Consider the following 18849-nt stretch of genomic DNA (forward strand, 5'->3'; position numbering starts at 1 on the left):
CATCGAACTTTAGATTTATTTTTTCGAAAAGCCAGCAAAACTGTCTTGATTCAGAGTTTTAAAATTGTTGAGCTGGTTTTCTGTACAAATGGAGCATAAATAGAGCCAATTCTTTCTTGTGTTAAAAGATCTTTCTAATTTATTTCCTGATTAGTCTCACTGAGAGCCTAAATCACCAACTGGTAAACATCCCTGGTCAAACATTTGTTTTGAATCACCCTGTTCATTTCTAAATAGATACCAAATTTTAATTTATTAAGCACAATATTTTGTGCAACTAATTATCTCAAACATCAGGTAGGGATGAAGTCGGAGCGGCCAAACCTACCTCAAGTCTAACAGCAGTGGTGACTGAACAAGAAAGGCTCAAGATCTTGGAAAATTTTGTAAAGTGTTGCTCTGAAAAATCATGCTCTGATTTCTGGGGACTTTTATAAAATGCATGAATATGTCTGGAACAAAGCAGATAAATTCAAGAGGGAAGCAGTTTCATGCAAACTGGGATTGATATTGAAATCACAAAGCAGGTAAGGGAGTTTTAACATAGGTTGGCAACTGAATATAGAGCCTGTGCCAATTCTTAAATATTATGTTTGGTCTTATTACAAAAGCTTTGCCGAGTTAAGGCAGAGCTCCAAGGTGTGGCCTCAGAGTGTGCAGAGTCAGGCAGGTATATGACTCAAGGTGATGCAGGCTTCTGCAGGTTGCCAAGAATACAAGAAAGGTGCAGAGTTCCGAAATAGTTCAAATATCTGGGGGATTATTTAACATATGTGGAGCTACCAGTGGTCCACGCTACCAGTGGTGAAACCGCGCTTACCAGAAAATAAGCTTTGGATGAAAAAAGGTTCAAAATTATCTTTTTTTTTTTTTTTTTTTTTTTTTTCCCAGTGTCCTGTCTAGCAATGTGGCAATAAAAATTGATATCTTAATGCTAAATAGAGCTCGACAGATTTTACTTTCACAAGTGGAGCAAACAGCTTTCGCCATAATGCTCCGCTTGATTTGTGCATGTAAATAGCTTTATTGTGATTCCTGCAGGGAGAATTTCAAATTATATGGACACTACAATGGGAAAGTAGGAGAGTAAAAGAAAAACAAGAAGAGAAAAAAAAGAGAAGAGGTGAAAGAAAGAAGAGATAAAAGGAAGAGAATGATAAAACGTCCTCCGTCTGCTCCATCACCTGGAAAGAGACACAAAAAGAACAGCACAACCAACAGACATAAAGCAACAGATACAATCGTGTAACACCTTGATACCATTGCTAAATCATATGTATTATTATTTAAGCTGACATGTGTAATGTGATACCTAAAAAAAAAGTAAAAGAAAGTAAATAAATTATAGCCTTTCTGTATATAAGTGAACATTTAATACCTGGGACCCAGCACCTGTAGGAGTTTGTGAAAGTGCACTAGTTTAGGTGAAAATTATCCAGAAGTAAATGGCTTGATAGTGATTGTGGAGAACCGAAGACCCGCCTTCCCTGAGCACAGAGGCAGGAGTCAGGGGACCCGTAACCCCGGACTCCCAAAGGGGTCCCTAAAGCAGGTCGCCCAAGAGGGGCCGACACAGGAAATCTGCAACCCCCCCCCCCCCGAGGAAAGAGGAGTGACGACCCCGAGGAAATCCCCCAGCCACCGCAATGCTGACGCCCCCAAGAGCCGTGGGGACGAGCCCGTGGGCTCCGCCGGCAGCCGGGCGCGCTGAAGTGGTCCTGGCCATGGGCCCTGGGGCAAGGGCCCCGGCCGCCCCCCGGGGGGGCAGGGGCCCCGGCCGCCCCCCGGGGGGCCAGGCCCCGCGAAGCCACCGCCGGGAATGGGCCGGCGCCCACCCAGGAGCCCGCCCCAAACCCGAGGACCGTCAATGCGCCAGAGGGCCAAGGCGCCCGCCAACGCAGCGGAGGAGGGCAGGACGTGGGGGGATGGGCTCCGCACCTATCGGAGACTTGAGATGATCTTGGGAGAGGGAGCGGACCGGACCCGAACCTGGGAAAAAAAAAAAAAAAACACTCATTCACACCATCCCTCCCTTGTGCCCCACTCGCCACACACAGACACAAAAAAAAGCGACGCTGTACACACATTCCCACATAGCATTCACATCCAAAAATCCCAAGTGGGGGGGGGGGTCACCACAATTCAACAATATGACTGCCTGTGCCCGACATTTTTTTAAATTATCTTTAAAAAAAGGGGGAGGGGGCATGTCATTGTAATGATTTTTTTGTTTTCTCGTATGTTCTTAAGGTAGTTTACCAGCAACCGACCCAATAATATTAAACATGTGACCTAGCTTTGCAGCTAAAAATAAATTTTAATTAATACATTTTAAACAACTATATTTAACCCCGCAGAGTAGTTATAATTCAACCTGTGCCATTGTTGGCATAGGTTGAGCAACTAATGGAAAATTAATCAAGAAGACAAACGGTTCCTTCCAGGAGTTTTCCTACCGACATCATTGACAAGAATGTCATATTCTTTATATATATATATATATATATATATATATATATATATATATATATATATATATATATATATATATATATATTAATCCTTTAATGATTTGCTTTGGACCATTCCTCTTCAATATGGGATGATTGAGGCCCTCAAACTGGGGTCCCCGGACCCCCTGAGGACCGTGAACCACAAATTTGGGGGGGGGGGGGCGTGAAACCTATGTTGTCGGGCCTGAGGAGGCTCTGCTAAGTCGGAGTTGAGCTAAGTCACAAAATGGACAAATATTTAACTCTGTCCACTTAATCAAGTAAGGGAAAAGCCAAATCAGCTAAAATTAGGAAGTGTGACAACAGTTACCTCGAGTTTGGCTTTATCAAGAATGAGGCTCTAATCTCCACCAAATTTCTTATATTAGGTGGAAAAAATGTAATGCTGCTAAAGGGTCACTGGCCACGAAAATTTTGAGAACCACTGGATTAAACAATTGAAATCATTTTAGAACACGATTTTGCTGCAGAAATTTGAGTTTATTCCCTTACAATAAAATGGAGTTGAAACTATTCGTCTCAGCTCAACTGTGTACGCAGTACCTCATTATTCTGTGGTTTCATTTTGATTTTCAGGTTGCAGAGAAGTCATTAAATTATTTTGTTTTGTGGCCATGATTGGGCTTTTGAAAAAATCCTAGCCATAGACCTCTACCGTCACCCTAACACAAATGCGTGGTTGCGGTCTTGAAAGCCTGATGATAGATTTTGTTTAATCAACTGAATGACGGCAATAAAACATCTGGCCGTCATTTGAGGTGTCCCTTCCATTTCATTGGAAGGGAAAAAATTCCCTTCCAATGAAATGGTTGTTCGTCACTATGTTCGTAGGCACAGTTAATAACCCTCTTCTTCCGCTTTTGTTTGCAGAGCGCCGAGGAAGAGTCCCTGTGGGTTGAAGACATGCTGAAGCACCACACGGCCCGGGTTCGGGATGTGGAGATCTTGACGGGCCTGGACCTGTACCGATCGACCAACCTCACCTACACCAGCACTCTGAGCCTCAAAACCTACATAAACACCTTCGAGAGTGACGACTAGACGAACAGAACCAGTCACACATGCACGGGATGCCATGAAACCGTTGTATTATGTTTGCATGCTCACTGAACAGTTGATAAATCTATTTTTACTCCAGTGGAACTGCCTAAGAAGAGTTTTGACAGGGGAATAATATTCTGATAATTAAAACCAATTGAAGGAACTTTAGTGGAATTCTTGAATACTGGTTAAAAAAAAAATTCAGAAAAGCAGCTCCATGAGAGGTGCAGATTTGATAAATATATCAACATTCTCCAGCACACATAAAGCACTAAAACACTAAACAGTGTGGCTTTGTAAGTATAAATAATCTTCACCTAATTATCATACTGAACATCAAATGTAAACGACCAAATCGGAAAAATGTTCAATAGCTTTTACTTTAATACATATCTAGAGCTTAGCAGGTTTAATGCAACGTAAACCTGAAACACCAAACTGGAAAGTGAAATAAAATATTTTTTACCTTAAATCTGGAGGCAGACTATGAGTGTTTGTAGTTCACAGGCTAAAGTAAATTTGCAAAATTAACAATGTGTTAAAACAATCCCTATTAAAAAATGAGAAGTGTTTTTTTTTTAGGAATGCATAGATTAAGGTGGTGTATTTTACCGCTGTTAATATGATTAACTGTTCTCTAACATCCTTAAATATGAAGCTCAATGGTAATTGAGCTCTTCTGGTAATACATATTACTGGAAACAAGAAAACACACATAGCCCTGTGATCTGTGCGCAATTAAAAAGGCCCGGCTATCAACAGAAAGGACATGGCCATGTCAAATACTTCTTCATTTCCAAGTGTTTGTGTTAACTAAAGCTAGGTACCATTTGCACAAAATGCTATGGAATTTAAATCTGCAGATGAATACAAAAACTTAGGTTCATGTCCTTTAAAAGGCTTAAAGATTGCCCAAAGTTCATGCATATAATTCAAAACAATATATTGTGGCTGCATTATTAAAGTAACCTGATAAAATAGCTTGGTAGCCAACCGTTTGCAGTTTTCTGAGTTAACCAAAGTGAACCACACTTTTCTCTTTGTGGGACTATAGTTACATTTGTTTCTGCGTCATTACATAGATGCAAAGTAAAGCAAAAACATTTATATATTTACCCAAATAATTACTTATGGTGTACATGCAGCAAATACAACAGATAGCTTTGGCTTGGAAAAAAAATCTGATCACAGGAATGGTATTGCGTCTGTGAACTTTCTCCTTTTTTTTTTTTGTAAAATAAATATTTACTATGACATAACTGAATATGTTAATAAAGACAATTCGGGCCCTGACTCTGTAACCAAATAGTCAGGGTTACAGGGTCACAGTGCATAGTTAAAAAAACTACCCCACATAGTAACCTAATAACCAGTTCCCTGTTCTGTTCAATTTGGACTGAGTTGATCTTTTTTTTTTTTTGTGGTATCATAACATTAATAGCACCCAGTGAAATAGCAATAATTCAGTGGCTCTATTCCACCACATTCACCTTCAAAACAGATAGAAATCCAGCCCTAAATGTTTGTATTTCTATCTGTTTGTACAATGCTTAAAAAAGAAAAAGAAAATTTTATTAAAAATCATATCATTCGTGTCAATTAAAAGTGTATTCTTTTTCTTTCTGTAAGTTGTCTCCATCAGCTCAAACTTAGACGCTAGGGTGAGATGTAATTAGCGATGACATTTTCAATTAACTTCAGTCGGGACATTGGTCGACTTCTATTTGTAGAGAGGTGCAGAGTTCATTATACTCTCTGTCTGATAAAAACAGATAGCTTAGTCTTTGACCTGAGTAGTAAAAGGCTTAAGCATCAAGAGCACTTGTTTGATATTGCATTTATTGACAGTTTTTTTTGTCACATTAAGCTGCCAGAATTCATACTCGTAGCCGTGTACAGGTAAAGAGTCACAACTCGTCTGTTTTCTTTTATTTTCATAATATTGTATTAATGGATTAAAGTTACTAACCCACATAATCAGTAGAATAGAAAACGTGACTTTGGGAGCTTGTCAAGCTTGTCAAGCTGAAGACGAACCAGTTTTTATTCCTCTAGTCTTTTAAATAAAAGCCATGTGGATTAGAAAAAATCCAGTGAGTGGAACTGAGTTTTTTATTATTATTATTATTATGCATCCATTCATTTTCCAACACGTTTATTCCTCATGGGGTCGCAAGGGGTGCTGGTGCCTATCTCCAGCAGTCAATGGCCAAGAGGCGGAGTACAACCTGGACAGATCGCCAGTCCATTGCAGTATTATTATTATTATTAATTATTATTATTATTATTATTATTATTATTATTATTATTATTGTCAATTTCTGAACATGAGGCTTTTACAATGAAGTGATTTTCTGTTTCTATATGCAGTGATCATTCTTATGTTAACAATGGTACTCCACTAAAAACCCATGTAGGATCCTCTTTCCAATTTCAGTTTTCAATTAAGTTTTATTTAAATAGCTCCAATTCACAGCATGTGTCATGTCAAGACACTTTACAAAGTCAAATTCAATCAAATCAGACAGAGTGGTCAAAAAGTTTCCTCTCCAAGGAAACCCAGTTGATTGCATCAAGTCTTGACAAGCAGCATTCACTCCTCCTGAAAGAGCCTAGAGCCACAGTGGACAGTCATCTGCATTGTTGATGGCTTTGCAGCAATCCCTCATGGTGATGGTGGAAATAAAAAATTCCCTTTAACAGGAAGTAAAACCTCCAACAGAACCAGAACCAGGCTCAGTGTGAACGGTCATCTGCCTCGACCGACGGGGTTAGAGAAAAGTCCAATTTGGAGCCATATTTTGTTCCCAGGTAAGAAAGTGCACAATCCATTTTGATCTATGTAACATGAAGACTATACAGATAAAACTCCCATTTTCTTGTGGGTGCTCTGTCATTTATTTCCTGCGTGTGCTTTCCAATTTTAGGCGCATCTGTCTGTTTATATGGGTTACCATGGATTTGGAGTAATAACAGTAAAAAAAGAGAAAAAGCTTTCCATACTGTAAATAGGTGGATTACACAGAGAATTATTAATCTCTTCCTGTCAGTCCTGTGTTTATGTTTGATGTCTTGGAAAGCATTCCTTCAAATTACTGTTTGTGTAATGTAAATAATGAAGGTAGGCCATGCGTCATTAACTTTCTGGTTTCAAAAGACCTTTTTGAGATGAGCAACGTCTTATGGATAAGGTTTTCCTTGTTTTTTTGTTACCACAGTGGACACGGGTGGGATTGAGGAGACACCAGATGTTGGCAGAATACAGGATGCTAAAGGTGTTATTGTTCATAACGTACAAAATGTACAGTAACCAAGAAACAAAGGCTACAAAGAAGGCAGAGTGAGAATTCAAACAAAAATCACACGAAGCATGACATGGCAGGAGAATACAAGAATTGCTCACAAACAGGAATTAAACAGAGCGCAGTGCACCAGAAAGCACATCAAAGTAAATCAGGGACTACAACTCTAAACAGGAGGAAAACCGACTGCTGTGAATGCCCAAATGGGAATGTTTTAATGAAGCAAATGTTGCCAGCTTCACTACTGGAAATCTAATGTTGAACCCCAGTATTCCAGAGGAACAGAGAACAGTATGTTGGAGAGGACACAGAGGGTCATACCCCCGTCCCGCTCTGTCAAAGCTCACATGTGCAATGAGCCGGAGGGCCCTCTACCCCATGTGGCAAATGTGCTTTTGTCCGTTTGGTCTGAGAATAAAACAGAGTAAGCCTACAGAAGAGCTGAGAAGCGCCTCAGGGGTGAAGGACCCTGCCACAGCCTGCTACCAAGAGGACCACTGAAGAGAGACAAATCTGCCAGAAGAAAATGCTTTTGATTTTTGTATTCTGATCACTAAACTTGTTTTACTTAAAATCTGTGAAAAAAAATAAATCTTCCTTTTTTTGAGCACATTTTTCTAAAACCTTGTTTCTGGGAGTTTTCTTGATCACTTGGTAAGTGTCCTTAAAATAAAAAGGCACATCCTGAGGCTTTACGGTTTACTGGTTTAACTTCCTCCCAGAGTCACATTGTAGGTCCTCTTAGAGGACAGACCGGGGGCGTCTGAGTGGATTAGGGGCATAGGGAGGAGGTTCGTCATTGTATTGCTACAACAAAACGTTGCTGGCATGTAACTATGGCAATGGCAAAACTATGAAAACAGCAAAGAACTATATAGAAACTGCAAAAAGATGAAAAAAAAAAAAACGCAGGGTGACGGCACACAGATAACTTCACACGTAGCATCTAGCCTACCACATGCAATAAGGGAAAGAGTAGAACGTGTTCAGGTTGCGACTTTGATTAGTGCACATTGATGTCACACATTGTGTTCAAAAAAAGGGGATGGGGAGGGTGGGTTCCAGCTTTATGTTGTGAATTTAACTCGTAACTGAGTGCAATGTAACTGAGTGCCAATACAAGTAAGTGTGCATGTGTTTTTTGGACTCAGCCCAAGTCCGTGAAAACAGCTCCCACCACCCTCTGTGCAGCCTTCAGCACACAGAGGGTCAGGGAGTGTGGGCGGATTGAGGCCACGGCCTTGGGAACTAGCTCTTCCTCAGCCTGCAAATCAATATTTTAATGGTGTTGTACCTCTTCCCAGATTGCAACGGAACAATAAGCGGATTGTCCCGGGTGGTTGGCATCAGTGCATGGGGACCATGCTTCCCTCTGCATGCGATCAGCACACACAAATTCCAAGTGATGATTATAACTGACAACTAATGGAAACCTCAAATTCAGTATCTCAGAAAATCCGAATATTGCTTAAGACCAATACAAAAAACAGGATTTCCAGACGTGTTGGCCAACTGAAAAATAAGAACATGAAGGGTGTGAGCATGTACAGCACTCAGTACTTAGTTGGGGCTCCTATTCCCTGGGTTACTGCAGCAATGCGGCGTGGCCCGGAGTCATTCAGTCTGTGGTGCTGCTCAGGTGTTATGAGAGCCCAGGTGGCGCTGATAGTGGTCTTCAGCTCTTCTGCATTGTTCGGTCTGGCGTATCACATCTTCCTCTTCACAATACCCCATAGACCTTCTATGGAGTTAAGGTCAGGTGAGTTTGCTGGCCAATTAAGAACAGAGATACCATATGCCTTAAACCAGGTACTGGTAGCTTTGGCACTGTGTGCAGGTGTTTTGTCCTGTTGGAAAACAAAACCTGCATCTCCATAAAGTTGGTCAGCAGTAGGGAGCATGAAGCGCTCTAATACTTCCTGGTAGATGGCTGCGTGTGACATATGACCTCAGAAAACACAGTGGACCAACACCAGCGGATGACATGGCATCCAAGACCATCACTGACTGGAAACTTTACACTGGACCAAAGGGAACGTGGATTCTGTGCCTCTCCTCTCTTCCTCCAGACTCTGGGACCTTGATTTTTAACAGGACATAAAAAAAGTTATTTCATCAGAGAACATACCTTTGGACCACTCAGCAGCAGTCCAGTCCTTGGCTTGACACAAGGAATGAGACAACTGAACCCACGTCTTGCAAACGGCTGTGTGTGGTGTTCTTGAAGCACTGACTCCAGCTACAGTCCACTCTTTGTGAATCTCCCCCACATTTCTGAATGGGTTTTATTTCTCAATCCTCTCCGGGGTGTGATCATCTGTATTGCTTGGACACTTCTTACCACATCTTTTCCTTTCCTTCACCTCTCTATGGACACAGAGCTCTGTGAACAGCCAGCGTCTTTAGCAATGACCTTTTGTGTCCTGCCCTCCTTGTCCAAGGTGTCAATGGTCGTCTTTTGGACAACTGTCAATTCAGCAGTCTTCCTCGTGATTGTGTCACCTACAGAACTAGACTGAGAGACCAATTAAAGGCCTTTGCGGGTGTTTGGGATTAATTAGCAGATTAGTATGACACCAGCTGTCTTCAATATTGGAGCTATTCATCATATGCTAATATTTTCTGAGATACTGAATTTGGGGGTTTTCATCAGTTGTCAGTTATAACCATCAAAATGAAAAGAATTTAACATTTAAAGTTGCTTGCCAACTGCCATACAACAAGAAGAAGAAGAAGCAGAAGAAGAAATTAACATTTGAGATATATCAGTCTGTGTGCAATGAATGAATACAATATGCAAGTTTTGCTTTTTTAAAGGAATTACTGAATGAAATCTACTTTTTCATGATATTCTAATTATAGGACCAGCATCACTTTGAACAAATTTTTATTTGTTCAAAGTAAAAATAGTAGATGAATTTATTAGGCTCTACAGCATCTGTAGAGCCTAATAAAATGTGACAAAACAGAACCAAAGAATCATGACTGAAATACTACTCGATGCTTGTTAAGGTGTGTTAAATATTGCATATTTTGATGTGAATGTGTATGTGCCTTAAAGGCATACTATGCAACATTTTTCAGTTAAATAATGTGTTCCATACCGTTTTGAATGGTTAAATGAGTCATTTCAGGTCGAACAAAGGTTTTCTCGAGCGCCCTGGTGGTCTGTTGGGGAAATACCGCACTTGCAATTGCAGGAGCCCTCGGCTCGCACATACAGGCTCCGCGAGAGTCGGTCTTGCTTTACGGCGAGAACTCCATGTGTTTTTGCCCTGCCATTCACTATATGCACGCGCGAAAGCAACAAAGAACCGCGTGTTAACGTCAAATAAACATGCAAGCATATCGAGTTTTTTTATTATTATTATTATTATTATTATTATTATTATTATTATTATTAATATATATATATATATATATATATATATATATATATTTTTTATTTTTTTTTTGAATTTATTTATTTTTTTTTATTATTTTTTTTTTAATGCTGCCGAGGCGGTAGCGTGAGTTTGTCAAGCTGGCCGCCTCGCCAAGATAGCGCTGCGGGAAACCTTGATGTTCATACTTTCACTGTGTTAGTCATTGTTTGTACTGCCGTTTTTTCGACTTTTCGTTGCGTTCGGCTGTCTGCTGAGCTCAAAACAACCGCGCCTGGCTTGACGGAGAAACCAGAACAGCTGAGCATCTTTATGACAGTGCACTTTTACTTTCGCCCTCTGGGGGGAGCCTCGCTGGAAAATCAACCCCGGTTGCATAGTATACATTTAATGTCTTTTGGGATAGTCAGCAGCAAATCAGCTGAAATGTACATTTTAGGTGGAGCTAGAAGTAACATACACTTCATAAGAAGACAGCTTCTTAATTCTTAACACTGCATCAAGCTAAACTTTAGTTTTCCTTTTTTGTTTCTTTTAGATTAATTAGGATTGGCAAAATTATTTTTATTTGTTCAAAGTAAGAATAGTAGATGAATTTGGAAGTTTTCATACATAGTTTTTAACACATCACGCTTTTAACAATTTAGAGAAGCCAGGTTAATGATGTTTAATGGTGATAAATTACTTGTGGACCTCCTTATGTCTGTCTTTTGGAATAATTTACAGATTCTTGAAGGTGTGATGCTGAATGCTTTAAACAATTATATGTAACTTTAAATAACATGGGAAAGCCCAGCCGTCCTTCTGTATGTCTGTGTGTCTCAGAGAAAATGTGTTCTGGTGCAAAGATTGTGTTTAAAACCAGAACAATTGCAGTAAAGATGATAACTAAAACTGGTAAGATAATTTTATTATCCACGGTGAAACAATTCCCATACCAATATGGGATGAAAGGTAACCAGAGAGGAAGAAACCGCAAGCCAGATTGCCTGGTTGTGGGAGACATATCCTGTGGTCCGATGTAACCATAATTAAAGTATTTGTCCATAATGACCATCCTTACATTTCAACACCAGATTGTTTTTCTGTTTCTCTTAACACAACTACACAAAGTTTTATTTCCTCTGCCACGCCACTTGCAGGTGGTGCGTTCTTTGAAACTCAAAAACATGCACACAAACACTCCCTGGTCAAAGAGCCACCGCCACTGAGTCTTACTATGCATATCCTGGGGTTTTCCCATACAGGAAGATACTGTTTTTCTTGTGCACACAACGGTGGAAACTGGAGGGTTTGTTTTAAAGGATTACACGCTGGAACCGGTTATCTAATGGTGCAGTTTTCAGAGAAAATGGCCACCGTGGAAAGGCAACAAAACTTTTCACTTTACCTAAAACTGTTCCTTAGCTTTCAAAGAGCGAGAAAATTTGGCTCCTTAAAGCTGGATGTAAGGAAATAAGAGGTTGTTTGGTGACTTGTGTTTAGCACAGAAGATACAAAGGCTGCATTTATTAGAAATAGATGAGCTGCTTTTCTGTCATTATAAACATATTTAATGTATGTAAAATAATGTTTTCAGTGAGCAATGCAGTGAATTGATGACATTCATGGTGCATTCACTGTTTCCAGAGCAAACAATGAATGGACCAGTCATGAATGTGTCAGAAACTAACAATCAGAAATTCCTGGTCTTTTGTGTAAACCATGATTTTACAGTCAATCTTACGTAATTGGCGCCAACTCAGCCCATAAAGCCCTTATAAATCATGCTCCATATGTTCCAACAAAGCGATTCCCTCTCAGGCTTCAGGTCTGCTAGTGCTTCCTAGAGTCTCTAAAAGTAGAATGGGAAGCAGATATTTCAGTTTTTAGGCTCCTCTCTTGTGGGACTTTTGATTGTAGCTTCATCTGGCCTGTGTTACATTTGTAGTACCATCAGGAAAATTGCTCACACCTTTCTCACCATATGGTCAACTGATTCCAGGCTTTACTTTTTAACCATATAATGAGCCTCAGACCTTACTAATTATACAGTACGATTCCCGTTAACATGCCCAGTTAAAGGGATACTGTTTCCAAATTCTTTTCAAAGAAACTGGAGCTTAAAACAAAATTAACTTTTAGAAAATAAGTTTTATTCCAACCCAAGCGCAGTGATTCAGTGGTTATAGTGTCATCACTTTCGTTAAAGGTGCCATGACGTTGCCATGTAAACCATTTCATGTCGTTGACATAGCTGCATATGTAAATCCTCCAAAGAATTTCATAAGAAAGATGTCAGCTTGTTGTTTTGTCAGGCCAAATGTCCCTCCTCAGCAAAAGGTTTGGGTATGGCAATGATATGCGGCTCTACATAGCTGACTTTACTCTCACTGGCTACAACCACATGGTTGTAGCCTATCATAAACCGCTTCCCCTCCTCCATCCACACCTCCCTTCTCGGTGCAACACTCCGTTACAAATCAATATTCTGGAAGTGTTTGTGTTGCTGGATGTCAAACAGGCAAGGCCAAGCTGACCAAAGGCTTCAACCTGGTGGCTCGATTCAACACAGTTGGACTGAAATAGATAACCACATAGCCCACGGTGTGGACGGGGAGCTCGTTGCGGCTGCATGGAGCCAGCACCACTGCAGTATAGTAGCGAGCTCCCGCTGAGCAGTGACACAGGAATATACACCTGGGATCCAGGTCTTCACCGCGGTACCACAGATCTGACTGCCAGCTGCCACTGCCAGCGACAGGAAAACCATGCAGCTGGCAGCGGCTTAGCTTCGGTTAATCAACAGTATTTTTCCGTTACAAACACACCTTCCGTACATTTGACAGCATTTAGAAATGTAATACACTTCTGGGTAACAATAGCGATGTGATCGCCACCTTCTTTGTTGGTATAGAAGTTTTTTTACAAAAATGACAACTTGAATTCCCCAATTCAAGAAGACGGCTTTACTGAAGCCGTCTTCACTAAATTCCTCTTAAATGAACTTCAGCCACTCTTCTGTGATTCTCCCGTCCTTCGGGAGGGAGTGGAATCTTCATGCATATTTGAGCACCCTCGGCCATATCAGCCCTCCTTTTTCGTAACCGCTCTGACGTTAGTTTGAGGTTGAATATGGAATATTCACGCTCTGTGGCTTCAGTGGCGTCTGTGTGAGCCAATATAGGGAGGCTTATCTGGGGCTGCCGTCCGCTCACTCCTCCGCCTTCCTCCTCTCTAGAGGAGCAGTCAGACATGTGTAGTGCTATCACACCATGGCTAAATTGTGTTAACTGTGACATGGGGAAAGATTTAAATTGGGTTGTGAGGAAGAGAGATCCAGGCAAAGACGGCCTTTCTCTCAGCAGGGTGCTGCTGTAAACCACACCCCACAGATTTCATCTCAGAGCCACACTTCTGACCACCCCTTTCTCTCAGAATCCCTCTCTCAGGCCACTTCTCAAGGACAAAGCTAACAAGCTGTCCCCATTCCCTCCTCCCTGAGAGGAAAGGAGGAAAGAGGGGCTAGCTTAAGAAAGCTAGCACTATGGGAATCGAGGCCTACAAAGCCCACCAGCTGCACAGAGAGTGCTACTAAACTCATCTGACTGCTTCGATAGACGACCTCCCTGGCACTGGACGAACTGCTGAAACAAAGCTAAGTTGCACTCTGACTTCTGCGCAAACCAGCCGCAAAGTAAGGGATGCCGAAACAGCTTTGTTTATTTTTGTCAGCTGTTGCAGGAAAGCAGAAGTGAAACGGCGGATGCCTTCCCTCACCAAACAAGCTGAGCGATCAGAGTATTAAATGGACATCGGTCAAGGCCTCCAAGCTGCCCAGACCACGCTTCGGCTAGCTCCTGGCCACATGCCTGCTTCTGCTAGACCGCGGAGCCACAGGCTAGCCCGCTGTTGAACAGACCAACAAAAGCATAAGGCTTGTTGTTTTCGTTCCGCCGTCAATAGATAGAGCTATGAGCCTTATTCCTGCATTAATATTGAATATATTATATGTCGGTTTAAAGGCAATTTTGACAACTTTATGCTTTAGCCGAATTAGCGACCGATCGCTATAGCGACCCCTAGCGCCCGGAGGTAGAATTGCATAAACAAAGAGAAGCGATCCTAAAAGTAAATGATTTTACTGGGCAAATCAGTCTTTAGAATGTTATTTACTCAAAATAATGTTCTGGTTAACTTGGGATTTGTATTGTGAATGGGTTGAAACACATGTCAAATGTTGTTCTGAATTAGTCAAGCTAATTTAACCCCAATTCACCTTCCTTAAGTTGAACTGTGGTTCTTTAACCCAGGATTCGCATTGTGAATAAATTGATACACATGCCAAATGTTTTTTCTAAATTAGTTAAGTAATTAAGCTCCATTCCATGCTTTTTGGAATCAGATCTGCAGGGATTCACTAAATTATTCTGATAATGATCAACCACTTTTGTTTTGTCTTTTGTTTACCTTTGTATGTAAATAGTTTCTTAGCTTGGTTTCTTTTTATTCTTCATTTTGCTTAGTAGTTTAGTTAAGTTTCACTAGCCTAGTAGAGAGGATTTGTTAATTGAAATATAGTGTTAATTCAGATAAAAAGCATTACATAGTGATGTTCTCTGGATATTCATTTTATTTCTGTTATTAAATTCTTGACCTTGAAAAGAAGTTGTCACTCCTTTATTTTATGTGTATGCCGAGTTCGCTGTTAAAAGATCGCTAGTGGTCGAATTCATCCCTTTCAACCATTTTCTTGATATCATCTTAAGAGCTGATCATCACCAGACAATACTTAACAGACAGAGAGTTATTTATGAAATATTAAATAACTTTAAACAGTGTATAATTGCACAACACATGTTAGTGCGAATTACAAGTTGTGCATCAGCTGGGGGGAGGAGCGGAGGGGGAAGCTGTTTGCTTGATGGTGTGCTCTGTTTGGAGAATATGAATTACGTAGAAAGAATACCTGTTTTCTGCAACAACTGCTCAAGGGCGGTCCTTTGGTGTTCACTTTGGACATTCACACGGCCTCATCAGTGCACCACCCATCATATTATACCCCCAAAACCTCAGAAAAATTAAATTTGTTGTCATGGCCCCTTTAAGTAAAGGAATGACTTCAGAGAAACCACCTGGGGAAGGTAGCCTTAGTGGAGATTTTGATTGTCTTGAGGTGTTTTACAAGAAATTCACCAAAGTATATCAAGAGCTGGTCTTAGTTAATCCTGGAGGATGTTTATATTCTCAGTAAGGACTTGTTTTTACTTCTATGACTTTGTACTTTTATCAAAAGCGCTTAACAGCTGGTTCATGTTTTTATCTGGTCTGATGATTATACTCTGATCACAATCTTACATTAAATTACTATGACTAGGTCCACAAGCTGGTATTTTCTGATTTTAATGCAATCATGAATTACCTCCCCTTACAATCAGGCATTTTTTTCCCTTCAGGGTTCTGTGCTGGATGAGTGTCTGAAGATTGGATGGATTATCTGAGCTTTGTCTAAATATCCAACACCTCATTTAACCTAGCCATTCCTCCCCCTCAACACACCTGTAAAAGGAGCTGGTGAATGATGGCAGCATTTGCTGATAGGATAGTTTGTTTTACCCTTGGATTTAAGTATTAATTGATTTGATTTAAAATATTATCATGCTTGCCTTTGACCAAATCCTGATCTGGCAGCTGTTTTCATATATTCAACTATTGTTTCAAATTCACATTAATGTTAAGGCAATGGCTAAAGATTTTTTTTTATTAGATTTTTATTTGTTTGCTAGAATAATTTCTAAGTAGAAATGTAAGAATAAATTGGATAAAAATACATTCTAATATGTTTTAAATGTTGGTAAATTACATTTTGGAAATCCCATCTCTGTCTTGACACCATATTAATACGCAGCCAGACACAGCCCTCCTCACCTCACTGTAAAAGCATTTCCACAGCTGTGTGCCAAATTCCATTTGAAATATTTTGCAAATATTATTTATATTAGGAGCTCACAATACTTGTCATTTTTTACAAAATTACATTTTCGTCAGGGTCCTGTTTTTGAGGGTTCAATGTGATTGAAACTGAAATTTACATTTGCAACCAAGTTTTTTTTATTTATATATATATATATATATATATATATATATATATATATATATATATATATATATATATATATAGCTTGTATGGCCCTGAAATGAACAGTGCAAAGGCAAACAGTTCTTCCAAGTCTGAATCAGTCTTGGGATGGGATTTTTTGAGGGTTCAATGTGATTGAAACTGAAATTTACATTTGCAACCATGTTTTTTTTAATTTATTATATATATATATATATATATATATATATATATATATATATATATATATATATATATATATATAGCTTGTATGGCCCTGAAATGAACAGTGCAAAGGCAAACAGTTCTTCCAAGTCTGAATCAGTTAATCTGTGATCAACCTCTTGGTCTTAAGAAGAGAGTTGTGGGCGTGGCCTCTGTGAAATCACTTTAACCTGGCCTGATGTTGCTTCTTCTCTTCGGTCTGGATTGTGTTTTGTGAAACCAACAAAGCTCACCACATCTTAGGAGGCTTGGTCAAGCTTGGTCAGTTCTGCCTTTACTGAAACAGGACACTAATCCTTGTTGCCCTGCTTAACCAAGAGACCATAAACCAATCAATATTCAGAGAGCAAAAACCAGGAAAAACACAACTATCACAAGGTCCCATCCACAGTTAAAGCAAAAATATAATCAAGCCTGGCAAATTAATTCAAAAAGTCACATTAATATAACTAGATGTAGAAGAGCAAGCCCTTCAGTCCGCAGTCAGAATCAGTGAATCTATGAAAACAGGAAGTGTTTGGCAGGAAGGCCTCCTTAAAAGTGGGGAGGCATAAACAACATTGGTGAGTATGCAACTAAATTAATGTACACATCAGTGTTGCTTAAACTTTTTGTCCTGTGTTTCACCTTAAAGGTTCACCAATGTTGCACACAATAAAATGCAACAGCATGAGCTCTAAAGCACATGTATTCATGACATAAATCATCCATCTTCTCAGATCTGTGTGCTTAAACAGGCTGTGTTTAAGGATGTGCTTGTTTAAATGTGACGGCTTTGTTGGAAAGTAGCTCCAGATTTTGTAAAGCAACTTTAGACAATGATAAAATATTCCTGCTCTCATACACCTTTCCTTTCCAGTTACCAAAGTCACTCCATGCAAAGTAGGGAAATGGCTTAGAATCAGTAACTGTCACAGAATAAACCTACTAGAAATATCATAGAAAACATAGACAACAATGAAGCTTAGTATATAAATGACAAGGAGGCTCAGATTCTTTTTCTGTAGCATTCCAGTCAACATGTGTATGTGGGCCCCACCTGGATCTTGCCCGGACTTTATATGCAACAAGTGGTTTGGGATCAATATGGACGTCTTGCATGAAATGCGCTTGGGCTTACAAACTTGAAAATCACCGCAGTAAACAAGTTAGGAGCTGTGTACTGAATTCTTAGCGGTGTCTGAATTCTTTATAGTGTGTATAAAGACATTATTTTCAATTTGTGCAACACATCCAGGACCCATCAGGGTCTCCCCTTGTTCAATTCTAAGGATGAGGCATACCAAACACTGATCTTAGCTCTTCCTCTACTTCAAACAGGGAATTTAAATTGATAACTCGAATAAAGGTTTCCCCATTCCCTTAGTTCCATTAGCTCGCTTTGCAGGGATAATCATTCAAATGTAACAAATTCAGTTTTGATTCCAACATATTTATCAAGGCTTTCTCCCCGGCACTTTTCTCCATGGTTGTTGCGGCTTTAAACCATGTCTGTAGCTTTGAAAAAGTATGGATATTTGTTTTCTTTGCTACAGTGGCTCCCTGGTAAAACCATACTGTTGCAGCTCTGTGTGTACACATGGTATTGTCCTTTTTCTAAGGTGAAGAGCCCACTTCAGGGGCAGCAACCTTCATAATCCAAAGAGCCATTTTCCTCCTGCTAAATAAATTATGTGTTATACAAAACTTGATTACGTCGTATATCAGAAATGAAGAATCAAGTTTTTTATTGTTAATATTATCATTTTTATAATTATTTATCATATTTATAGAGCCAGGATTTTATTCACATATTTAAGTTTTTGAACAAAAAGAATGCATACATTTTTCTTCAATAGGGAATTCTATATTTATGGAAAAACAAGTGTAGCGTTTAGTTTAACGACAAATCTTGAATGTGCTTAAAACATCTTTGCAGGGATCATAGAGCCACGTCATGCTTGACCCTGACAACGCAGATTGAGAACCCCGGCTGTTGTCTGTGGCTGTTTTGGAGCTCCGCCTGGTCTTTAGTGTTATGCTCCCACCTCACTTTACCACTGCACTGACATTAAGCGACAGACTAAACGTTTCTAAGCTCCAAGCTCTTTATGATGGGAAGGAACAGCTTGTGCTGTCCTGTTCGCATTTTATGTAGCAGATTTACGTTTCACGAGAAAGATGAGTCAGCTCTTCCTTATAATTCAGCAATTTTCACAGCTGAACTGGCATTTAGAGGTGTACTAAGCTTGTAATTGCTCTTTATGTTTGGCAAGTGGCAGTGTGACATTGGCAGCAGAAATCAGAAC

At 39.9% G+C, this 18849-nt stretch overlaps 1 protein-coding gene across 1 annotated transcript in view; it reads left to right on the forward strand.

Moving 5' to 3' along the window:
- Positions 1–5323, forward strand: part of LOC105916449 (ectonucleotide pyrophosphatase/phosphodiesterase family member 2) — a 43054-nt gene extending 37731 nt beyond the window's left edge. Inside the window, exon 25 of the mRNA XM_036145500.1 lies at positions 3384–5323. Within this exon, the coding sequence (XP_036001393.1) occupies positions 3384–3554 (171 nt within the window). The 3' untranslated portion in view covers positions 3555–5323. The remainder of the gene's footprint in view (positions 1–3383) is intronic.
- The last annotated feature ends 13526 nt before the right edge of the window (positions 5324–18849 follow it).

This window comes from Fundulus heteroclitus, chromosome 13, assembly GCF_011125445.2.
Source record: "Fundulus heteroclitus isolate FHET01 chromosome 13, MU-UCD_Fhet_4.1, whole genome shotgun sequence".
Lineage (NCBI taxonomy): Eukaryota > Metazoa > Chordata > Actinopteri > Cyprinodontiformes > Fundulidae > Fundulus > Fundulus heteroclitus.